Genomic DNA, 27,277 nt, shown 5'->3' with positions numbered 1-27,277 from the left:
TCATTTTGAAAATAGGATTTATTTTATTCACATATAAGATAAGATAATATAGACTATTATTGTATACATAAACAGAATCATAAAAAAATGTATTACCCCTTACACTTATTAATCCAAATGAATTAGATTACAAATAAATCAACATTGAATTGTAAAAAAAAAATAAAAATAAAGAATAATACTTAAAAACCATTTCATTATAATAAATACATCAACGGACAGATTCAAGTTCTAAGGGTATAGGAATCTTTTTAAGGATGGCGTATTTCTTAAGTGCCTGATACTTTGTATACAGTGACTCAATTTCTTCATGCATTGCCATATTATCATCTTGCATTATTTCCATATCTCTGTATTCTTGAAGTTTTTCTGTTTCCAGTTCATCTTTCTGTTCAATACGTTTAATGCGACAGCTGAAATAAAATTAAACATAAAGTTATAAAAGGATTCTTCTAAAAGATTATTTTTCGGTACACTAATTCATTTCATTTTTCAGTAAAGTTATCGGTTTATAATACTGACACAATGTATATGTTCACCAATATCTCACAATATTTACACTAGAAAAAGCAAAGAAAAAAAAATTAGGACATAATAATAGACTGTATTCCATACACCCTGACTGTTCCACTAGACATTAACATAGATCAAGAGCATACTGGAATCTAAAGCATATGAAAATAAAATGCATATGGATGTAAAGGCTATATTTTTCAAACCAAATTCATAAAAAATAAATAATTGGAGCAATTTTTATCATTGTAGGAAAATCATAGTGTTGGCTGTTGGCATTTACTAGTTAAATGACCAGAAAAAAGGAAAACACATACATTGTTCAACCTTTTAAAAATTACAACTACTAATTACCAGTTTTAATAATAACAAAATAGGTTTTAAAGAACAGATATAGACAAATTATTTTTAAAATACATATTAAGAAGAAACGGAGATAGCTGTGTTTAGGTAAATATAATGACAGGTATATCTTTTCAAATATATTTATACTTGCTCAATACCTTCAAGCAAACTACATCTATATATTTACTGTAAATTAATGAAAGCTTACAACTACTCTTAATTCATACTTTTTTGACTTCTTACAATGTCTATTCACAGATAACAAGATAAGGAATGATGCATAGTTGTTGCTTAAGTATAAATTTTATTATTTAAATTCTCTTTATTAGGAATTAAAATTCATTAGTATTTCAAGTAGCCCATTACAATTTGCCAGTTCAGTTATGATTAGTGTAGAATTATTAGTTCAATTATTAATTTTACTGCTGCATTCTTTGTTTTTTTGTATTTTTAAATTATCTCAAACATATTAACACTCAAATAGTATTAGTTCCAACAAAAGAGCAGAAATATAATCAACAACTGAAAGCAGAAAAAACTAATTGATAAGCTCTTCAATTATCAATTTATAATAATTTTACATTTACGCAAGAAGCAGAGAATATAATACTTCTAATTTTCTACAGCTTAAGCAAATATGTTACCAAAGTATTAGCTATATAGACAAAGACAATTAATTTGGTAAATAAATCCACAGCTAATCTTATTTCCTTTATTCTTCATGACTGGTGATGTGATTATATATTGTGTGAAAACAAATTTGCACAAATATGACTTAAAGCAAGGATAAGATGTGATTTTATATGTCATAGATGACCATCTATTTACAAAAGCATCTTATTTATGGTAATGATGATAATTTTCTTTCATAATTTCTTTTGATGAAACCGAGTGTCGGCATTATTAATACATCTGTGCAAATAAATGTGTTGTAACATGGAATTTAAACAATAAAATTTAGAATAAACAGATTAGTTAATAATAGTATATCTTACATTTCTTTTTATTACAATATAATTATTTATACATTAAAGAACAAAAATTATCATTATAATTATGAGTATTTATTTTAGAGTAATTAAATAATTGCTATATCAATATTTAATTCGATGATAGAATTTTTAAAAAAAATAATTACCAGAAAGTAAAAAATAATTACCAGATTTATACTTCCAAGGTTATAGCTCTACTGATGCTATATTTCAATGTCAAGTCATTTGGAAATTTTGTTCAGAATCAAATTCTCTACAAGATTTGTTTAAAGGTTTGATGAGTTTAACCTGTTTAGCAATATTATCATATGTCTAACATATAAACAAAAATAAGGGTTTTTTACCCTAATTTATTGGTTTTCTACCTGGAGGTATCAACCAAACCTAAGAAATAATTCAGGACATCAAATTAAACAAAAAACTTCCTATAGATAAATGCTCTACCTCACTTTATCTTCCGCCCGTTTTCCATTTTGTGATTTTTCAATAAAAATTTACATCACTAAGAACAGATCAAGACATTTAATGAAATTTGGTGATATACCCAACATCTACAGAATAATTTTGAATATTTTATCCTTGAAAATTCCAAAAAGGCAGCCATTTAAATATTTCAATCATTAATAACTCTGTAAATATTAGCTTTATCGAAAGCTTCACTAGGTAAACTATTTTAGCCTTTTACTGGAAAAAAAAAGAAAACTCATTAATTCAAACTGATTGATAAATAGATGCAACATGACTGAAATTTTTTAACTGCAACACAAAAATTATACATGAAAACTGACTGAAATTGTCAGATTTCATGATTTCCAATCTGCACCATTATGTATAAGAAAATAAGGTAGTACCAAATTTGAATTTATTAATTTTCTTCTAATATCATTAAACAGAATTTATATTAATGCACAAGATTTAACTGAAATGTTTCCTTATAAGGGAAGTTATATTTTTACAAGAGGTAGCATTGCTACACTTTGTATTAGGTAGTGAAATATTGCCAGAACCTCAAGGAACACTATGTAGAAACCAATTTCTAAAATGGATTACTAAACTTATCTAAAATCGATTTACAAAATCATTTATTTTACCAATTATTAATCATTTATTACTAAAAACATAACGTACTTATATTTCCTACACTATTATAATAAAAAATTATATTATATAAAAATGGAAAAAATGTTGAAATAAATTAATGTTAATGAATCCAGGAAAAAATAATTTAGCCTATTACAAATGAATATAAGGTTAATAAGTTCTGCACAGACTGAATTCAGTACATAAACAGTATGGTGAGAAGGGAGGAGTAAATTCATCTATGCACATATGCTTTATACCATAATTCAAAAAGTTAGCAATCAACAAATTTAATAAAAAGGAGAATATAAATTTCATTCAACCTTCTAATATCCAGCAAAACAGTCGCTTTTTTATTGGGGCTTCTTTTTTTAAGTACCTGTGAAACTCTCAAAGGATTCTTACTTCTATCCAGGGATTGGACATAACACCAAACTAGCAGCTGAGGTTCTTATTGGATAAACCAAGACCTCATATGCTTCATAAAATGTAATTTTAGAACCTAAATATGTTATAAAATTTCTCATGTTTTACCAAAAAAACCAAACACAAAAATAAAGATGAAATCATAAAAGCAATGGCTTGTACACTAGTATGTTCATGATAGTTCAGGTGTAACATGCAAATATAGATCAAAATGAAATCTTTCAAAAAACTTGAAGTCTGTACTACAATTATGATCAGCATAAAAACATGTCTTCAACTTTAATGAAGCAAAAGAAAAGAAATGTAAGATTAAATTAAAAACTGTAAAATACCTCATTATTTTGTGGACATTATGGATTCCAAAAACAAACCTTACCAATCAAAACATAAAACAAATTTTTAATTTTAGGAAATATGGTTCAATCAACAAAACAAAAGGAGTTACTTGAATAAAAATTACCTAGCAGCATATCCTCGGTTTTTTAAAGTACGTCTTCGTTGTTTCATGCGAAGTATTTCATCACGAGTAAGACCTCGTAATTTTAACTGTCTATTAAGATCTCTCACTGATATTGTAACAAGTTCTTCATCACTTATATCCAGTACAGGACTTGGAGACAATGGTTCCTGAAAAGAAAATAATTTGTAGTTAAATACTGTCAGTGTTACTTTAATTTTCTTAATAAACATGATTCAAGTAACAAGCAATTTTAAAAGAATGTAACATAAACAAAATTAAAAGAATTACTTGTACAAAAGTACTGTGGCGAAGTTTTAAGTTACAACATATTTTCTTTAACTCTATACTGATAATATAATGAATTCCTTACAATTTAATGATTCCACGCTACCTAGGATTGTCAGCAAATTGCAGTGATTAAAAACAAATTTAATCAAATGTGTAAACCAACAAAACTTTGTTTTCACACCAAGAGTACTGCTTCCATAGTTGGCATTTATCAGTAGCTAATTACCAAAGCAGTCAATGCCACTTTAGAAAGATTATGTTATATTATTCCAGTAAAAATTAACTTTCTATCCAAGTAATAACATTTCAACTAAACAACTAGCAGGGATCAACATACAGTAGAACCTGTGAATGAGCTTGCTTGCAACATGCAAAATTCCAGGTTTTGTTTGGTTTTCCATCTCATTAATGATAAATTTACTTGCTTTAACTAAGGTATTGACACATCATAAACTTGGTTATTACAAGCATTTACATTTTTTGTAATTCAGTAAGCATTTACTGTAATTCAAAAATAATAACCAAATAATCTCAACGCAAGGAAAATTCCATTTCTTCATTTATGAAATATAAATTTACGATTCATACATTTTATCTTAGGCTTGTTCAGGTCAGGTCTGAAGAGTTAACCAAAGGTTTGTTACAGGACATTGTACAGTATGTACAATTCAAGTACGTACAGTAAAGTTCCATTGCAGAATTACAAAGGCTGGCTAGTAGTTACAGTACTTTAATCAGTCGGATTTTTCTGTTTGAAAAATTCCAGGAAAGACTGGAGTCAAACAATGATCCATCAAAACTGTCCAAACAGGGTCATCAAACTTTATAGCATATTTTAAACGATTTAAGTGAAAGTCCGAAAAGGGCCATGGTTGAAGATAAATTTTACCTGATAATTTTCAGTTTAAAAATACAGTTCTGTATCATAGAATCAGCTAAACAAACCGTATTGCATTAAAGTGATCGATTGGATACCCAGTAGCCAAGTAGAGTACAGTAATACTATAATCGCATCAGCGAAAGAGTTTTCATTTTAGTGTTTCTAGCTAAAAAAAATGCACAGTGCAATTTTAAAAAAATGCATTCTATTAACTCCAGTTCATATGTAATAAACAACAATATCAGGCAACAAAAAGAATACAACAGTCCATGAATGATAAAATCCAATTTATAAGAACTGGAACGAGGCCTATCAAATTCAGATGTTTGCAAAAAACATGGACTTCTTCAACCACAGTTTCAACAGCATGAAAGTCACGACAAACTTACAAATCCTTTTGAAAAAAAAATTCCATGTAAGCAAAAAAACTCAGGCTATATGACAAAGACAACTTAGATAGCGCTCTCTTATCATGGTTTAATGTGAAAAGAAGTGAAAGCCAGTGTCCAGTTTTAAAATGCAGGCTGAAAAATTCGCTATAAATTCTCAGCTATGCAGATATTGTTCGTAGGGTGGGTTCGTAAGGATGGTTAGACCGTTTTCAAAGCAGACAGATTGTTTTTTTTTCAAAAATTAATGGGAAAGCTAACACAGCATAGACAGTTCAACTGTGAACAATTGATTGAATGATAAATTGACTACTTATTAAATCAGGTTATAATGAAGAGGACATTTTTAATGCCAATGAAACCAGCTTGTTTTATAAATTAACCCCCAACAAAATTTTAAAATTTAAAGTTGAAGATGTATTCCTGGGAAACAGTCAAAGGTTAGACTAATGATTTTGTTATGCTTGAGTTCGATGGGACAGAAAAACTGAAACTTTCAGTAATAGGGAAATCAAGAAATCTAAGATCTTTTAAGAATGTAAAAAAACTTCCCATCGATTACATGTCTAATTCTTAAGCACGGAAGACTTAATGATTTTCAAACAAGAAATTCACAAATGGAATTTGGAATTGCAAAAAAAATAAAAATAGAAAAATGTTATTATTGATCAATAATTGCCCCGCTTATTGCACAACTTAAAAAATATAAATCTTGTGTTTTTACTAATACTACAGCAAAACTGCAGCCGATGGATCAGGGGATTATTTGCAGTTTTAAAGTTCATTACAGACAGTTAATACTTTTAAAAATTATTGTGAACATGGACGAAATAAAAGAATTCCAAATGACAGTTTTTACACGCTATCAGATTTATGAAACTAGTTTGGTGTAATGTATCACAAGCTACAATTCTAAACAGTTTTAAACATTCAGTCTCCATTCCACACCATTTTTCAATGGAAGATTACCATGATGAAGACAAATATAAAACTCTCAGAATGGATTCGAATTCTTAACTCTACAAAAAAAAAATCAGTCTTTCAAGAATACTCAATAGATGACTACGATGACGACGTACATACTACAGAAATTCCGACTGATGAAGACATTATTACTGAGGTAACTCATAATGATGCAGGTGACAGCAAAGCTTAAACTGAAAATGAAGATGAATCTACTACTCTCCCAACAATCATTTAGAGTCAAATGATTGACTCCAAAGAATGTTTTAGAAAATTAACGTAATTTAGTGGGACTAATAATCTAAGTGATCAATTTGTGAAGTACCTGAATAACCTATAAAACTGTTTTGATGATTAACAAAAGATAATCTTTTCTACAAGATTATTTAACAAACAAAAATTAACAATTATTTTAAAGCTAGAGTTAGTTTGCATGCGTAATTAAGTTTTGACGTATTTTGTTAGAATGAAGAAAAAATAGATGAGAATGATTTTTTAGATTTAATAAATATAATTTGTATGTAAAAACATGTGACATAGAAATTTTTGTGTGGAGTTCATTTGTTACTTTCCTTTATGATTTTGATAAGTTTTACTGCACACTTACTACCATTTTTTTTTTTGTTAATTCATTGAATGCTAACAGTCTTGGATAAAATCAAAACTTATTAGTGTCTAAAAATTGTATTACATCTAAATTTTATTTGTTAGTCTATAATTCAAAACACATTGATATTTTATTTTAAAACAGCTTCTTCTTATGTACACAGTAAAATTTTTTATTATAATAGATAATGACGGCATAAAAATTTACAGTTACGAGGTGGCAACTCGGAAATACCAAGCACTCAGCTGCAAAGAGCATATTTGATCGGCCCCTTGAATCTTGTTATAATTAAGTTTTACTGTATATCACAGGCATAAAATTGGCAAACTGTTTATGGATGCTAACAGCACCACACTCTTAAGTACCACTGAAATGACTAACTTGTATGTGCCTAATTCTTTGATAAATGAAAAGATAAACATGTAACAAACTTGCCATAAAGTAAAAAAAAAATCAATCTTACAAATTTAACAACTGTAACACATTCCATCAATATTATGAATAAACTTAATTTTAACACTTCAGAAATTCCTTTATTTAGCGAGAGATAGCAAAATAAACAGGTGAATATGATAAGATAGTTCTAGATCTAGACCTGTAGAGAAAATATTTATTTATTAGATACTAATCCAGCTTATACTTCTGTAATAAACATACCATAGTTAAAAACAGAATTTTCCAAAAAGCAAGAGGAAGAATTTATAAGGAAAGAGAACACTTATGTACTATTTTTTTCTATTTTACTTTTCTGATCATTTTTATAATCCATTTTGTAGTATCAGACAGTAAACAACCACATATTTTATTATGAAAATAATCAAATATAAAAGAGTAAAAGCAAAAAATGACCAAAAATATATGGATAGCACTGATGTTTTTAAAATAGGAATTCATTACAAAAATAAATGTAATAAATACTGTTTCCAAGAAAAGATAATACACATTATTATAAACCAGTAAAACTTATTTCTAAATAACTCAATTCTTTTAAACATATCTAAACCTACAAGGAACCAGTCAGAAGGCATGCCTAAAGAACTAAAATATAAATACTTTCTGCCAATTTTTTTAATTACTTTTCCCTCATGACAAAAGCAACATTTCTGTTCATTCTGAAAAAAATAATAAATAACTCCTACTATTAACAATGGGTATTTAAGCACTGTTAATAAAAATAGAATTCAAGCACATTTCTACAGAAAGTGTAATTACATTGAGGAGCTTTCATGTTAAATATATTTCAGCATTAAGTTACAGTCAAGTATTACACCAACAAAACACCAAATTTATGTTATTTATAATATGTTACTTATTTCACAAGTAAAAAAAAAGTGATGTATTTAGTTTTTATTCTTTTTTTTACATAACTACCTCTCTTCAGCCACACTTTCAATGATGGGTAATCATTTACCTATCCTTCATGATATGAAATTGTACTTTACCGATAGGTGCTGTTAAATCACAGTTACAATCAAAATTTTAAAACCTTTGTTAAAATGATGGAAAATGAAAGTGTTAGTTTTCCTACTGACCACTAGGGCATTCTAGCCCCCTTCAATCACTTTGTCAGTCGGGTCTCTTTAATTACTGAGTTAACATGTCTCACATGAATTTATTCATTCATAACAAACCTTCATTGCATTTTCAATTATTGCAATTGTGTTGTGTTGTTTACATACAGATCAAATTTAAGCCTCTTCTACATGTGTGCATTTTTGTAATTTATCTTAACACTTTCAAGAGCTATCATCAGACAACACAATGTATTCAGTTAATCAATAAACATGGTTGGTTGCAGTTTGCTTATAATTCAACAATTATTTACTAACTCAATCAATTTTTAAATTGCACTTCTTGAATGATTCAAGGAAGGTTGTTTGACTGATGCAGCATCTTAAATGATAAGTATCAGAATTAAAAACTTTTTAAGCATAGTGAAGCCTCATTTAATACATTTCTCTACAGGGGTACTAAAGAAAAAATAAAGTTTACAATTGAGATAGTCTTATCTCATTTATTTAACTTATGATGCATGCACCTGAACAAATTGCAGCAAGCACTTTTAAAGTGCTAGCAAATATTTTAAACAATAAAGGCTTCATTCTGTTTTGATTCTTTTTCTAAAAGTTGGTGGTGAAAGTTATACATAACTATTATAATTCAATGACACAATGATCCAGATTTTTTTAAAACCATAATCCCTTTAAACATATGTCAAAATGCTTTCAGTCAATTTTCATTCTGGCTACCTTTATTGATTAATCACTGAAGATGGCAGCTAACAACAGCCATTAAGAAATGAACTTAAAAAAATATTTGTTTAAAACTTTAAGTAAAACTTCAGTGGTATATCTTGAAACATTCTGTAACAAGCGAGAGTAATTCTACAGGATAGAATATTAAAACATTATGACGGCTGTTCAGAAAGTTCTCGGCCTGACACAGAGATGGCACAAGGTAAGAGCAAATGACTATGACATTTATCAATTATAATCTTTTAGACTGCAAAGTTTCAGATGTGTGCATTTAATTGCTTGTGGCTATTTAATTGCTTGTGGCTATTTAGTAAAGCGAACAAGTTTTGACATTTTCTGAAAAAACGGATAGAATAGAAGTTTGAGCTGTTATAAAGTACTTTGTTTAAAAATATTCAACTCCCAACAGACATACAAAATGAGTTAATTCCACTCAAAGGATTTTTCCCCTTTATTTTCAGTAGAAAATAATGGGCTGCTGAACTTAAACATGGTTTGTACATCCATTCAAAATGATGAACACTCGGGATACCCAAAAACTGCTGACTGATCAAATCATCATAAAAATCTACAACGCTGAATTAAATGATCGTTGAATGATTGATAAGAAGCTTGCTGACATCGCAAACATCTCAACAGACCATGTTCCTTACATTTTACACAATGTTTTAGATATGAAAAAGATGTCCCCTCAAAGGGTATGACATTTGTTAACAGTCGACCAAAAACGCATTTGACTAAACACTTCAAGGATGTTTAGACTAATTTAAACATGACCCTGCTGAGTTTCTTCCAAGATTTTATAAAGTAGATGAAACATGGATTCAACATTATTTGCCAGGGACTAAACAATGGCTTTGTTTGAATTAGTAGCAGATAGTTTGAAATATATATATATTTATTTGAATATTGAAATTATATAATTTGAAGAATATTTGAAATAATATATATTTGATAGTAGCAGGCTGTTTGAAATACTAGCATGGGTTTGTTTGAAATAGCAGGTAAAATACTTTCAAGAAAGCAAAAAAACAGTTCCATGTATAAAAAAGTCATGCCTGCAATTTTTTTGGGATTCTTATGGTTTGGTGCTTATAAATTAACTGGAAAAAGGCAGGACCATCACCAGGGAATATTATGCTTTCCAATTGAAGGGCAGTATTCAAACTGAAAATCTACATCTGGACAGAAAGACAGTGCTGTTCTTTCACCATGATAATGTGCCTGCACTCAAGTCCTAGGTTGTTGTTGAAAACTCCACGACCTACTCTTCGAAGTGCTTGCACATACGTCAAATTCACCAGATTTGGTTTCCAGTGATTAGTTTCTCTTCCCAACATGAAGAAATGGCTTCCTAGACAAAGATTTAGTTCAATTTATGAGGTCAAAGCTGAGACAATTTCTAATTGTGCAGTTGTGCAAATCTCATTATACTGAGGGTATAAAAAAGTTGGAAGTAATTTGTCTGAATGTATTGAATTGCAAGGCAATATTGAAAAATATAAAAATAATATTGAAAAATTAAAAAAAAATCTCTAAAAAATCTTGTTTCTGAACAGTCCTTACAGTATTAATAAATACAGTACAGCCCCGCTATAACACTGCTCGATATATAACAGATAAGGATATAACACGGATTATAACCTGTCCCCCAAAAACATGATTCAATAAAACTAAACTATAATTCTAATACAGTAATAGGAGAAATTCTTATGATATACTGCATATACTGATATTCTGTAACAGCAATGAGACCAATGTGCTGCTTGTACAAGGCACAGAATACGGTATCTGAATATTATTACGTATTGTGATTTATTCTGAGCTGCTTTTACTGTGTTTATCAGTATCGTTAAATTTTACTACATTGGTTAATTTATTAGATTTTGTAGAGTTTGTTTTCATTTGCATTTGCCTAACATGTCGTCTAAATGAAAAACATATTCTGTAAAGGAAAGAATACAAATTACTGAAAAGGTTAGGGCAGGTCATTCAAAAGCCAGTTTATTCCAGGAATTTGATATGCCTGAAGGTACTATACGTGGTTAGGTAAAAGAAGAATTGCATTCTTTTATTGATTTGGTAGATGAAACAGTCAGACTTGATCACAAAAAGTTTAGACTCAGTGATGTTAATGTTATAGATGAGTGTATGTACCTTTGGTTTTTGCAAAAATGGAGTGAAGGAGTGCCGCTATCAGGGCCAATACTTCAAGCTCAGGCACTAAATTTTCATGAACAAATTAACAATGGAGCAGGAATTCAGTGCTTCTAACAGTTGGTTATCGTGATGGAAAATCCTTCATGGCATAGGCCAAGAAAATATCGAAGGAAACTCTTGTTCAGCAGATGTGACGGCAGCTGAACAATTTTCACCAACAATATTACAATCAGTTATAGAAGAGAATAACTTCAGTGATTAACAGTTTTATAATTGTGATGAAACTTCTTTGTATTATAAACTATTCCCAACAAAAACATTAGATGCGAAGCGGCCACCAAATAAGTCTGGTATGAAAGTGAACAAAGAAACGGTAACTTTCTCCTTTTGCATGCCAATAAATTGGGAAATCATAAATTGAAGCCGTTGCTCATCGACAAGTATGCCAGCCCACATTGCTTCAAACACATTAACATGAATTTACTACCTTATTTTTAAAAATAGTAAAAATACTTGGATGACGTGGAATATTTTTTTAGCATGGTTTAACAACAAATTTGTGCCTTGTGTTAAAAATTATTTAAGAGTTCAAAAATTGGAAGAAAAAACTTTATCACTTCTTGAAAATTGCCCTAATCTTTCGCCTACTGACTTGCTGAAATCTAAAAATGGAAAAATAATCGCAATGTTTTGCCTAAGAACACCACATCTTTGATCCAACCATTAGACTGAGGAGTTATTTGGGCATTTAAAGCTTATTACGGACGAGAGCTACTGACTGCTATCATTAACTCAGAATTACAAGTAACAGAATTTCTTAAAACTGTCAATAAAAATTGTTGTATACCGCGCTGGAACAGCATGGAATAATGTAAATTCTATTACAATTAAAAATTGTTGGTCGGTATTGTCACAGAGTAATACAAAAGACATTGAAACAGGAAATGTTCATATTTTTACTGATGAGCATGCACTGGAATTGTCAAATTCAACCGGGCAAGAATTGTCTGTAAGTGATCTCAATAAGTAGGTTCAAGAAGACAATCAAACACCTGTTGCCCATTATATGGCCAACGAAGAAATTGTAAACTCCATTCTACAACCTAACGATAATTTGTCGTAGGAAGGTTTACACCCTCAATAAGACGTTATGGAAAATAAAAATAGTTTAATAACATGGATGGAGCAACAAAGAGATAGTGATGATTGTCATTTATTGCATTAACAAGTCATATATTATAAAGAAGAAACATACAACCGCGAAACAAAAAACAATAACTTCTTATTTTAAAAAATAATTTACATTAAAAGAAAAAATATTATATCTTCCGCACTTAACTTGTTTCTATGTAAGTACACATTGCACTGTATTGGCTTTTTCTATTAAACCATTATTGCTTGATTTTTTGCCTATTTTTTTAAATGATCCCCTTTGTGATTTAAAATTTACTTCTCAAAATAACACGGTTAGCCTATAATGCGGGTGTCATATAAGTCCCCTGATAACCTGATCACGTTATAACAGGGTTACACTGTACAAACAAAATCTGTGTGATTATTTTGAAATCAAATTAATGTAAATTTTCATTTTTCAAATCAACCCTACAAATTTTTTTGTTGTAATAATAATACATCTTACTAAGATGAGGGCTCTTTCAAAAATCATTTGTATATCCTTGCATTGGAACTTTTATTCAGTTTGTTATATCTGCTCAGTATTTGAAAACAAATTTTTTAGTAAACAGATGTAGTCACAAGGCTATTTAATATTTTTATTTTATCCAACAGGATAAAATCATATAATAAAAAAAAAAATGATATAAATTGTGTTAAAAATTATGTTTAATATCGTGATGTCACTGTAATTGATTGTTTTTACAACAATCATAAATGAGGTTTTATTATAATTTTAAATTTTAATCAAAGCAATTCTACCTATAAATAAAGTTTGAAATAATAAACATATAACAGAGAAAGACCCAAGAATCCACAATAAAAACAAAGTCGAAGGAACTTCTCAATAGTTCTGTAACATATCTGTCTAAAATTTAAAAAAACGCATTCTATTTTCCGATTTATAACTATTTTTTTTTTTTTTTTAATTTTAAGTGATTAACGTAAAATAAGGTAGTTTACATGTAGAATTTAAAAGAGGATTATCTTAAGTAATGGTTAAAATGCAAACAACCACACATTAGGTACTAAATATCTAAAAAACATAGTAAACACAACAATCAAGAAAATTATGTTAATATCTTTTTTAAAATTTTTAAAAGAGAAAGTAGGCATCAATTACTAGTTTTATCAATCAATTAAAACAAAACAAGCCTCCTTTTAGTTAAAAATAATAAAGCAGATAATCTATTAAACACTACTTACATAATTCTAACTTACCGAATGACTGCTGATACTAGATTTATGTACGATCATATCATCATTATCATCATCATAATCATCATCATCATCATCATCATCTGTTACAAACTATTTAAAAATCTTTTAAATACAAGCATAAATAACAAATACAGGCTAAGACTAAACAGTGCATTACATTAATAACATACATGCTTTGGTTGATATTAAATCACAGCGCATGTAGATAGAGAGATCCCTCACTTATTTATAACGGTTCCCAAAAATTCTCATGCTAAATTCAAAATATTAAACCTGTGCTAATAAGAACATTAAACATAGAATATTATAATAGTACACTTTAGAAAAAAATAGATATTTTATAGATAATTTTGAGTAATATTTAGTAAAATTATTAAGATACAAAAAATAAAGGAAATACACCATGTAATGTAATAGTCCATTGAATACAATTATATTGTATTCATATTCACCTATTGATATGTGTAAACTAAGTATTATCATCAACAGATATGTTGTTAATACAATGTTGAATGAAGTAATATTAACACGGCATTATAAATTTGTTTTATATTTCTACAAGTAAACCTGTTTTAAAACTAATTTTTTAAGCATTGTGCAAGATAATGAATAAATTATTTAGCATTCCTATATCCATACTTTGTTTTTATCATATTTTTGTTTTTGTCACCTTAAAAATATCAAATAAAATTCCACAAAAACAAATTTATTGGTTTCAAATTATTTAAGTTTCAATGTACAGATATCTTATCCCTGATTCACAGCATCTTTTTACAGATTATTTTTAATAGTAACGCCAATAATAGCAAAAATTTTAAACAGTTCATAAAATAGAATTTTAAAACACATTATAAAAATTTTACAACCCAAAATTTACAAGAGCAGTCCAATAAGAAAATTATGAATTATAGCAGATTAGTACCTAAATCAAAAAACTGGTAAAAAATAAAGAATGTTCACACTGAGCGGTTTCACTAGGAAAAGGAGTAAGGAAAGGATGCTGCTTTATTACCTACCATGTTTAATAAGTATGATATACAAGCTTAATGATATATATGAGCAAAGGTATGATAGAATTCCTCTAGAAAGTAAAGAAATCAGAGTAAGAGGAAAGAGAATAAATTGCACAAAATTAACATTTGTTTAGGTGAAGTGTAGGATACTCAACAGATAATTTAATAATTAAAAGCCATTCACCTTCATTTCATGATAAAGAATGACTGTCAAGAAAACCAAAGTAAAGAGCCTAGAAGACAAAAAGTCAATGAATTTCTGTATAAAGCAAAGAAGAACTTAACAAGTAAAATAGTATAGAACAGGGGTGGCCAACTTTTCTGTATATAAGATCGACTTTTTATCTTACAAGTGTGTCGCGATCGACTTGTCATAGGCGTAGTCTAAAGAGGAAGAAGGGGTGTTAAATGCATACTATGTTTCAATATAAGGTCCATTCCAGCGAGGTATGGGTAGATAATTAAATATATTATTTTTTAAATCGCTTATTAAGTTTTCGAGATACAGGCTTATTAAGAAAATAAATTTCCAGACCCAACTTTTGATAGCAGTAGTTAGTACATCCGGTACTTAAAAAATTCGATTTTTCAACATTTTTTCAAGATAGATTTTTACTAATTTTAAATGCAATTTAATGGTTTTTTATCAACTGCAATGTATAAGTTGTACTATTTGTTCGTAAATATGAAAAAATTGTTATAAAAATGCACAGTACGGCTGATAATTTGATTTCAATATTTCACTTTCGCTTTTTTTTGGGCCAGGAAAATTTATAACGAAAGAATAACATGACTTACTTTTTGCTAATCTATCAATAGCTCGCTGAGTACACCTCGTACTGATATATAGATATACGGCTAATCTATCTTCGTAAAAAACAACAATAATTATTTAAAGGGCCAAAAAACTCACGTCCAGGGGAATTAAAAGAACATTGATAATTATTAACAATATTTATTAATTCAAAGTAGCTACAGATAAAGACAGATTTAGAATTTACTTTGTCGCCTTAACATTAATGGGAAGACTGAGTTTGCATGTCTCTAACCAAGGATTCATAATTAGGTGTATATCCTGACAGAGATAATAATAATGAGTCTTCAGTATGGGAATCAGTCAGGACAGAGCGTTGTTTAGTCTTCGTTAGCTTCAAGTATGAAGATGCCGATTCACATAGGTATGTAGATCCGAAACAAGAATAGATATATTCACTACAATTGGCGATACTGGGATATTTTTCTCGGGTGACATATTTCCAAAAATCTTCTTCAAATTTTCTGGCTTGTAAGATTAAGTCAGTTTGTAAAATTATAATTTCATTTTATAATTCCCTTTGATCCATATGAAATATGTCTGAAATTTTTTTTCTAATGCTTTTCAAACTTAAATCTTTTTTAAAAGGAAAACATAAATTCCACAATTTCTTTAATTTTTTCAAAATCCTGGAATCTTAACTCAATATCTTCAATTACTTTTTGGATTTCCGTGACGTATTTTTCGATCGATCTTATAATTAATATTTTTATGTTTTTGTAGGTTATCTGCCATATTTAGAAAATGATTCAGATTATTTTGTTGCAGATCTTCTATTAGCAAAATAAATTTTATTTTATATGCGTCTATACAGCTGATCATATCAATTACTGTTTTATTTTTACCTTGTAATTCTAAATTTAAATGACTTAATATTGAAGTAAAATCGGTAAGAAATGCTAAGTCGCTAAGCCAAGTTTCATCATTTAAATTATCACAGTTTCCATATTGTTCGTGAAGAAGATCTATAATTTCAGACAATAAATCACGAAATCGCTACAGAAATTTACCTCTGCTTAGCCATCTGACATCGGTATGTAGTAATAATTCAGGTTGGCCTTCATCGAGCTGCAGTTGGAAGAGACACAGTTTGAGGGAACTACCTTGAATTGAATTAACAATTTTAAATGGTATGTCCATTACCTCTTTCGTGTTTAGTCTCTTGCTAGCTTACACTTGCTGGTGAATTATGCAGTGATAGCTCAAAAAGGCTGGGAATTCATCTTCATTTTGACATAAGACTATAAATCCAATTCTGCAACCTATCATTGCAGCTGCGCCATCCATTGTTATTGAGACTAATTTAAAAAGTGGTACTTTCAAATCACTGAGCAAGTTTTAAAGGCTTTGAATATGTCTACACCTCTAATCCTTTCCTTCAAAGAAATCATGCCCAACAATTCTTCTATAGATGTAAAATCCTTAAAAATCATACGGATGAAAACAAGTAATTGTGCTGTATCACTTATATCTGTCGATTCATCACACTGAAGGGAAAAACAAAAACGTCTATTAATATCATTATATAACTGCTTTTTTACATTCCCACTCATCCTTTCAATTCGTCGCATCACTGTGTTTCGAGACGATTGTAGATCTTGAATTGCAGCAATAATTTCACTCTTGTTCTTAAAATCGTTAAAAAGTGAATCTGACATTTCCAAAAAAATTTCCTTTACAAATTCACCGTCAGAAAATGGCTTACATTTTTTTGCTAAGAGATAGCTTACTTTGAAGGATGCAGTAGTTACTGCTTGTGACTTCAACCTTGACTTTTTAAAAACGCTTTGTTGATTTGTTAATAGAGTTTTAAGATCCCTAACTTAATGTTTTCTCAGTTCAGAATTAGGTGAATAATCTGTTTGATACTTGTTAGGTAAAGCTAAAAAATGTCTCTCCAGATTACCCTTTTTGGCAATGGCTAATTAAGCTGGGTTCATCTTAGGCTGGTAAGGCATATTAAACTACAACATCATTCACCATTGTAAAAAAGTAATAGAGTTCCCATTCTTCATTGAAGTGATAAGTTTTCAATTTTTTCGGTTTACTACTCATGTCCATGTGTATACTAGAATGCAAAGAAATATGTCAATTTAAAGAATAAATATTGAATTAAATATTTTCCTAGAAAATTCAAAACTCATGAACTGCGGCAATTATCTCCATTACATTGGGAGAAATAATAATACTGCATATTACAATCGGGGACAGCAATAAGAGTATATTAAAATCTAATATAGATATATTCAATTTACAAGAAGTTTGTTAAAGTTACAATATATTTATTACGGTTTACAATACAGACTTCTTAATTTACATAGAATTATTGTTATTCCTAATACATTTGTAATACTGTCCCTTATTTTTCTCTCAGTGTAATGACCACAGTTTAGAGATCTGTGCCGAGAATGCTCACTTATCAAGTAAATAGATAGGTAAGAAAAACAATTTAATTTAAACAAAGAAAAGGTACTTACATTTTAAACAGAAGAAAAATTGAAACACAACGTGGTCACTGAGGATAAATAGTATTGATTAATAATAATACTGTTAATATAAAAGAAAAGAAGCTACCATATGACACTACCAAATATTCAAGCTAACTGACTGTGTTTTTCGACGAGTCGAGTCGTAACTGTTGCGTTCACGCGTTGCATCCGGTGATAAGTGTAACACATAAGTCAAAATGTATTGTGGTGGGTGGGCGGAGATCACAGTGTCAGGCTGTCAGAATTCTAGGAATTTATGACCTTGGAAAATTCCCAGAATGTGTTAAACTATTGCTAGAAAGTTTTGTCTTCTACAATTGCCTCAAAGTCCAAGGTACACGAAATTCCACCACAGACATTGCAGGCGATCGACAATCGACCAAAATTGGCCTTGCGATCGACTTGTTGGCCACCCCTGGTATAGATGATATTTAAGTAAATTGTAAAAGTGAAAACAAAAAATAAAAATAGCAATGGCTAAGAAACCACTTAACAAAAAGAAATAGTTATGTAATAAATGGAGTTAAAAAAATGTTATATTCAGAGTGCACTTCTTTATGGATGTAACATGGATGCTAAGGAAAAGAGAATAAGGAAGTGTGAAAACATTTGAAATGTGTATGCAGGGATAAAGAAGGCTGAAAAAAATTAAATGTCCAGACATTTATTCTTCTAAAATAATGAAGTTAGTGAAAAAGAGCAGAAGCTTAATCAGAATAATTCATAATAGGAAATTTGACTGGGTTGGACATATTATAAAAGCAGAAAGACTGATTAAGGAAAGGATATCCAAATGGTGATTTCAAAATTAGAAGATATGACAGAATATAGTATGAAAATAGATGCTAAGATATGAAAAATTATGAGGATAGGAGATAATCGTCCAATCAACGTCTGCACAAAAGGAAAAATTGAAAAAGTAAAATAAAACACATCCTTAGCTACCATGTTAATATAAAATTGTAAAAGTAAAAATAAAATAAAAATTAAAAAAGGGCAAAGGCTAAGCAAGAGTTTAATAGAAATAAACAGTTATTAATTAATAAGAAAAAGTTACTCAAAGAAACATCATATCAATTGTTACATTTTGGTAACGAATGATAACAGTAACTTTGGTAAATGAACAATAATAATAATAACATTTTCAAAATAATTCAGAATAGAAAACCCAAATGATTGAAACATATCTTAAGAGGAGAAGGTTTAATTATGAAAGTGCTATAAGGATATGTAGAAAGTGCAAAAAGCAAAACTGATAAGAATAAAAATTGGAGATGATTTCAAAAGGAAATAACATTTTCAAGATCTTAAAAGTTTATATGGAAATAGAAGAGAACCAAAACAGACATAATGAAAGGAACTTAATCAAGCATATAATATATGATGATAATGATTTTAGCACATGTAACAACTGGAATAATCAGTGCAGGGATAAGCAAGGGAAGATATAGAGTAGTTAAAAAGTTAAATGGTAAAGATATCATTTCATATATACATATATATCACATGATGAAGGCTACCAATACATTAAAAGCTTGTTGGCCATCCCTGGTATAGATTATATTTACTCTTATTATAGAATAACTTTTATATACTGACTTTAGAAAAGTTTTTTTTAATAGGACAACATATTACAGAAAAAAATCAAAACAGCAACCTTTGAAAAGCAAAATTATGTTGTGCAATCATGTTAATTTTTCTCCATACCTCTCAAATTAATAAAGATAATAGTTTAAAATAAAACCCAATAAATTAACACAATTCAGGTATAAAATGAAGTATTAAGTTTTCAAATTCTGTTTTATTCATATAAATTGTGTAACTCCTTCATATTTTTTAAATTCTACGTCGGTAAAAAAAAAAATATGATTTTGTAGTAGTGAAATTTTCTTGTATAAAATAAAGCTGTAAATAAATACAATGTTAATAACAATTTTTTTGTTTCAACTTTGCTTAACTTTGTGATCTTTATCTGCAACTGATATCTATAATGGTTTGGAAAATTTGGCAAATAGTAAACACGAATGAAAATTCAATTTTGCTTGTCGTTAAGTGACCACTTTAATTTTTTCTTGAACACAGTGGCTTATTTATATTTAAAAAAAATCAATTTTAAAAATCTGTATATAAGCAATGTACCATTCTCCATTAAATAAAGGTTTTATCATTATATGGAATGCAACGGAAAATAATGCATTCAGAGGAATACTTAAACCCCTACAATTTTGCCGAGCCTGGACATTACTGCTGGATATTTCTTGTTCCTAAGTGGGTATTTTATTTTAATTGACAGCTTTATATTAGAATCATTAGTTTTGTAGTATATGAATTTTTATGCTCAATATATGGAATTCTTCTCCAACTTCATCAGCTACTAATTTAGTAATAATTCACATTATATTTTATTGAATAAACCAAAACTGAAAATGCCATACACTTTCTTAATACTGAAATTTATAACAAATTATAATCAACAAATATTAATTTATTTAAGTTATGATTATAAGAAAAACTGGCATTTATTTTGTAAGGCCTATTTTAACTTTTTTTTTAATTCTTAAACAAGGATTATTTTTTTGTAAATTATTCTTTTTTTCTAAATTTTTTCTCCAGCTTTTTTATAAAAAAAAATGGTTTTAAATACATATTAATTTGTTTGTTCTTTATTTTTAAGATGTTCTGTTTATTCAGAAAATCTTCAATATATATCTTACTGAAATTTAATATAATTTTTTGTGACAACGTATGTAAAAAAAAATACATACATGTGACCTATAATAGGCTGTAATTCTGAAACTAACATACATATCTCAGAGAACGATTACAATCATTTAAGAGTGCATCTCTGAATTAGCACACATCAGATGAAACAACTGAGGGATTGCTGCACATTTAAAATATATTAATTCAGTATCTTGTTTTATTAAATTACACAACATAATTTTAAGTGAATAATTTTGTAAATTTAATTGGTTTAATATTAAAGAAAAATTCAACCGAAATAAAGTTGAGCATTAAAAATTAAGATTGAAATAAAGTGTTACCAGTACACTTTATTTGCCTTCAAATTCAAACATTTTAAAATTGTTTACCTTAAAATAATTACTCCCACAACACACTTTAAAAACAAATGCTATTATAAAATTCCTTCTTTGAATTTGAGTATTGTTCTTAGGCTAAATCTACTGAAATAGGTTTCTTGTAGTAACAAGTAAATAACAGCATTAACAAATAACATAAAATTACTTTAAAAAATCAGCTAAAGAAAAAACATAAATGATTCCAATCAAAATTACAATTCCAACTTCCAATTTAATAAAATTAAATATGATTCTGCTTCCCCAAAAAAAATTGTAGCATTCTCTATCAAAAACCACAATTAAAAATTGTTCAGAACACATCCCTATGAAAATTACGTGAATGAGAAATAGAAATTAAAATTCAAGATTATTCTCAGTAAGCAAAATTAAAATAGATGAAAATTACCAAAATAATAACAACTATCTACTTCATCCTAATTTGAAAAAATTGAACAATTTTAGAATGAAAGCAATCTTACAACTTTCTTATTAAAGAAAAAAATCAGAATTGTCTACATTCATAGCAAAATAACATTCATAATTCAAGTGCACCAGGTGAGCAACTCAAAACTGAACTACTACAGACTAAACAGTTGCAACATGTAACATCTAATGAATCAAATGAAAACATAAATTAGATTAAATTCTGTATTTATAAGGGTAAAAGTTTACATATTTTTACAAAAAAGTTCAAAGTGAATTCATTCAAATACCCCTAAAGGAAAAAATTGCAACTAGTCATACCTGGAGAATGTGAAGACCACCACCCTCTGTCAACAATTCATTTTTTATAAAAGTCACACAACAGGAGCCAGTAAATGGTTTAATGTGCGACATGTTACTCCTTCTTATTGGAAGAAGCCATAATCTTTAACACTCTCTGTTAACTGAGCATACAATTCTAGAAAATTGTATGATATACTAATGTATTGACAGTTTTGTCATAAAATATTGGCTCCCCACAATTAACAGAAACAGCATACTGTAAATCAATTTTCTCATCATGAAGTGAACGTTCAACACCTGTTAAGAATTATCAGTCATAAAATACCTGGAGTTGTGCGAACATGCACAGATAAATAAAAACTATGCCTTGTCTGTCATGAAAAACAGCATCGGATCTATTTGTCCAACAATGTTTATATGAAGCCAAATAAACAATAAATAAAACATTTTGGTTTATCTATTGTCTTAAGTCATTGCAAAATTGTTGCACAATACAGTCTCAAATTTAAATTGTGAAGCTTACACAAGATTTGAATTTTACACAATTTTGTTGTGTTACATGTAGATTTCTACAAACTGACAGAAATTCTTTTTTGAATGTCAGATATCATCACCTTTGGAATTCTGACAAAAGGTAACCTATTTCATTTTGCATAAGAAACTGATCCCATTAAACACCATTTTTTAACCAAATCTTGTATACTACTCTTTGCCGAGACACTGACATTAAGAAATTATTCTGCTAATATCTGACATGTTTCTCAAAAGTAAAGCACATTAGCTTCTGCTATAACAACCGTTTTTTCAACTGAATAAGACATTTCAGAAAACAACTGCAAAAGAGTAAAACTGAAGCATTAACAATGCTGGAAACAATAGATGAATAAAGTATCAATCACAACCACAATGTGATAGTGGTGCTAGTAATAGCAACATTAAAATGATACTAAAATAACTGGAAATTTGACACAGCTCAGTTTAATTTTAAGTTTCCTACCCAGTACCAACAATACCAAAATAAAAAAAATTTAAAAAACCAATAAGTGTAAGAAAAAAGTTAGGATCTTATAAATACATATGTTTTCAGAATATATTTTACTTCTATCAAGCAACTCTTTCTCACAGCTGTCACAGGTGATATTATTCTCAATGGCATCCATATTAATCTATTCAGGAAATCACTTTAATTATATGTAAAACAATACGTTGTGTTAATTTCAAAACACTTTAAAATTATTACAATACAAAACTACTTGCTTTCACAGTAGTAGAAATATTTCTACCAAAGAACTTTCAGTAGATAATTTAGTAGCACCTTCTTCAGTGGAGTTGCTTGTAGCAGTGTTGTTTGTGCTTATTGTAAAAAGGTTGGGAGACCCTTTTATATGTAAGAGATAATTTGTGTTGCTTTACTAAAATGTTACATTTGTAAATTGCATATTGTTGAGGTATGTAAAGGGTTTTTATGTGCTTGTGTAGATTTATCTGTGATCAGTAGTATGTTTGTGTGTGTGTGTGTGTGTATGCGCGCGCACCCCCTATGCTAATATTAGGTTATAAGCAATCACATAAAAAACCAGTTCTTTTACTTTCGACTGACAAACGGCTTTTTTGACAAATGGCTTCAAATGAGCAGAGGTCCAAAAAAGTAGAAACAGAATATTAATTTCTAAAAAGCCTAAAATTATAAGAAAATATGACTACTACATGGGAGGGGTAAATATACATGATGAAATGCTGTACCAGTACCTAAATGATATAAAAAACCCTCAAATTCTGGAAGAAAATTACATTCATAATATTTGGAACAATGGTATTAAATGCCTACTATTTGTATAAAGCGAATACCACAAACCCATTATCTAAACTAAGATTTACAATATCATTGGTAGATGAGCTGGGCAAGGAATGGCTGATGAAAAAGAGAGAAGATCTCTCTTTTGAATGATGATGACCAAGATGATGTACTTGCTGGTGGTAGGGGTGATGCCTGTTGATAATGTTTTCAAAAATTACCGAGTGGAAAAAAAAATTGCTATGTATGCAGCAGAGCCCGTACCAGAGTGAGAGGAAAAAGAAAAAAGTCAACGTGTGTTTGCAAAAATGCAATAAAAGATTACACACTAAGTGTTAAACACACACAAAGATTACACACAGTAAAGTGTCCTTTACTAAGTGTTAAAAAATTTCTGCCTATTTCATTGTATATAATTATATTTTAGTTGTTTTTTTTTTACATTAGGACTTAAGTTATACTACTTAAACATTATATTCTATTCACAAACTACTTATTATTTGTTTCAAATCATAATACTGATAAAATCAGAGGTAAAAACTGTTTAACAAATACAGTGATATAAATGTGAGAACTGAAAAATGCATTGTATTAAGAAATTCATAGTACTATTCTGAAATCATTTATGTAGTGTTTGTTTTTTTGTATAAACTTTAATTTATTTATTTATATATATATACATTCTGTGATGTACTGCAAATTGGCCAAAATGGTGCTGGGAGTTTTGGCATAAACTTTAGGATAATGGCTGGGAGTTTCACACAAACTTTTACAAAAAACAGCCGGGATGGAAAGGGTTAAAAATTGTTTATCCATATTTTGAAATATTGTTAGGTTTTAGCGCCTTACTGTAAATATTTTGTACAATACCATACAGAAATCTATACTTATTTTAACTTATTATACACATGTAGCAAACAAAACTGTGATCAGATTGTACATTAATTTCATTTCCCAATTATTTTTTATGTAAAATTACTACTTCTCAATAAGGCATTCAAAAGAAATAAAATGACGTAGTCACAAGGAATAACACACTACGTTATGACGACACAGAAAATCTACCTTACCCATCAAAATTTACTACACTACTAACCTTAGTGGGACAAAAAATAACGTATATATATACATCTTAACAGCGACATATCAATTAACTGATTAAAGAAACCAAACATCAAACTAAACTTTAATATATTAACTACCTATAAACGAACGAATATTAATTTTATTAAACAATTCTAAAGTAGTAAAACACTACGTGAGATGATAATAAGAAGTGCTCTTACCATATGCCCTTTTCTGTCACTTCTTTTTCCTTCTGGAGCCATTCTGGAAAGTTATTTTACGAATCAAAGTGGGATTTTGGGATCGAGTAAATTGTTTTGCTGTCGTAATAAAACAAAAACGCAAAGTCATCGTCCTTCTCAGATAGCTTTTTCAACCTATGACAGACACTTACATGAAGCCATAGAGGATAAAAATTACTGTGGCTCCGGCAGTGATTGTTCGAACAAATGTTATTACAGAAAATTTAATAAAATGAATTATACAAACAAAAAACTTCATGGATAACACTGTACAATCGAGAAACAGTACTCTTTCGGAATTTGTTTACTTTTGTTAACGATATATACTATTTATATTTTGCAATATCATTTTTCAAAAGTATCTAAACTTATTGTGATATATAATTTGTATATTTAAAGTTAATTAGACGAGGTAAGCGAGTGTAGGTTTTATTTGGTTATATTATGTTGATATACGTACGAATCGTCAATACACGGAATCTACTAACCAAACATAACCTACGCTCGCTAACTTCACCTAACTAACGTTGAATGTACAAATTGTAGGTGCTTTTTAATACCGCATGCTGTAATAAGTACATACCTTTAAAAAGAATATAAACTTTTTTTGTGGGGAAATTCCGAAAGAGCCCCCAAGAAACACTTTTCAATAACAAAATATTTTACTGAACTACAGTAAGAAAACAAACAGGATACTTGTCTGATTACTCAGTTTAATAGTGGTATACTATATAAAAATAGAGTGAAAAAAAACAATAAAACTTGTAGTAAATCTTCCTTATTAAACGTTTTGATTTTATGATTCAAGACATTCCTTATAATCAAAATTTTCTTTACGGCAAAATCTGAAGGTCCTATGTTTAATATAAGTTAAGTACTCGAAAAAATCCCCAAAAATCTTCTTTTTTTGGCAGTTATTACTACTTTTGCATCAGTAATAAAGTATTTTTCGATTTGCAACCGAAGATATTGTGTGTAAAATTTAATAAAAAACTTTTTTCTATATCTTTTCTCTAATATAAACAGTTATCTAGGAAAAGTGGAAAAATGGATATTTTTGCGATTTTTTTTTTAGTAAAAATTTAAGCACACCTTTTTCAATTGGCGCATAACGAAATAATCATTTCTGATAATCCGGAGGCATTAAAGCAAAAATTAGCAGTCATATAGAAAACGTACAACCCAAAACAGATATCGCCTGGACTGCATAGGAGTATGTATTTAACAGTAATCGATGTTTGTTTGTTTCCTTCTGTAACTTCACAAATTCAACCAATTACAACCAATATCTTTGGTAGTAACAGGTCTTCGGTATAGAAGTAACGTAGACTATCTTAAATTGTCTTATCTAAAAGGGGGGGGGGCGTTACACTGAGGGGCAAAATTAAAAAATTACGCTATTCTCACATTTTAATAATGGTATTCCATAATATGATAAAAAAGAAACACTTTCTGCCTCGTGTGATTTTTTCGAAAAATTCATAGTTTTCGATTTATAAGCGAAAAATGCGCCCAATAAAAGGAACAGGAATGGAATGCATCGCGGCTGTACATGTATGTATGCATTTACATTCAAATTTCTGTTAACACAATATTTCTAAAAAGAAAAAGTAATTTCACAGAAAGACGACGCGCATTCAAAAGTCAATAAACTTGGGATATATAGTTCTCACCGCGCTGATTGTAAATATAAAAATCTGATGTGGACACCACATAACTTTCTTATACGCCTATTAAATTACATATACACATTTTTGCTGCACTTCATTTAAACTTTCATTTAAAAGTGAGATACGATCCTCCAATTCTTTAATAAAAGTGGACAATTACACAATTGCTAAAATATTAGTTTTTATTAACATCAAATATTTGTACAATTTATTGATTTAACAATCTTACCTGAAATATTAGGTTAGAATAAAAGTTCCTTTATTACTCTTTAAATAAATGTAAGTCTTACATGCATCTAATAGTATGTTTTTTAAAATTATTATGATGCAACCATCAACAAAATGAAAACAAAAACGAAATAGAAGGTTACTAAATTTTACAGCGATATGTATCACAAAGTAGACTGAAACAAATGCATAAATAAAAAAGAGATAATACGATTCTAAATTATAATTTTCGATTAATATTTAATTAATCATCAGATGTTTCACCAAATCTAATGTGGGCACCATATGACGTCCTTGTACACCTATTAAATTACATACACACATTTTTAAAAGTACATAAAATTTTTTTTCACTAATAACTTCTGATTTTTTTCATATTTTTTTTTATTGTTATTATTGAATT

The 27,277-nt window shown here is 28.8% G+C and overlaps 1 protein-coding gene across 2 annotated transcripts; it reads right to left on the bottom strand.

Annotated features, from left to right (window-relative positions):
• Positions 1–25,124, bottom strand: maf-S (MAF bZIP transcription factor K). Of its 2 annotated transcripts, XM_075374583.1 has the most exons (4): positions 24,956–25,123; positions 13,753–13,842; positions 3,817–3,983; positions 1–413 (listed from the first exon to the last, which is right to left on the bottom strand). In XM_075374583.1, exons 1-4 carry the CDS (start codon positions 24,995–24,997, stop codon positions 212–214), a joined length of 501 nt encoding a protein of 166 aa, XP_075230698.1. In that variant the 5' UTR covers positions 24,998–25,123; the 3' UTR covers positions 1–211. The 2 variants fall into 2 exon arrangements, with proteins under 2 accessions (XP_075230698.1, XP_075230699.1); XM_075374584.1 differs by lacking the exon at positions 13,753–13,842 and having other exon boundaries at positions 24,956–25,124.
• Between the last annotated feature and the right edge of the window lie 2,153 nt (positions 25,125–27,277).

Source organism: Lycorma delicatula, chromosome 9 (genome assembly GCF_047948215.1).
Source record: "Lycorma delicatula isolate Av1 chromosome 9, ASM4794821v1, whole genome shotgun sequence".
Classification (NCBI taxonomy): domain Eukaryota; kingdom Metazoa; phylum Arthropoda; class Insecta; order Hemiptera; family Fulgoridae; genus Lycorma; species Lycorma delicatula.
This window is presented reverse-complemented; position numbering and strand designations above follow the sequence as displayed.

Excerpts from the sequence above, each read along its gene's own strand:
- maf-S (XM_075374583.1), bottom strand. The coding sequence starts at position 24,997 with ATGGCTCCAGAAGGAAAAAGAAGTGACAGAAAAGGGCATATG. Across the intron at positions 3,984-13,752 it reads CTAGTATCAGCAGTCATTCG|GAACCATTGTCTCCAAGTCC; the intron begins GTAAGTTAGAAT and ends TTTTCTTTTCAG. Across the intron at positions 414-3,816 it reads AACCGAGGATATGCTGCTAG|CTGTCGCATTAAACGTATTG; the intron begins GTAATTTTTATT and ends ATTTTATTTCAG.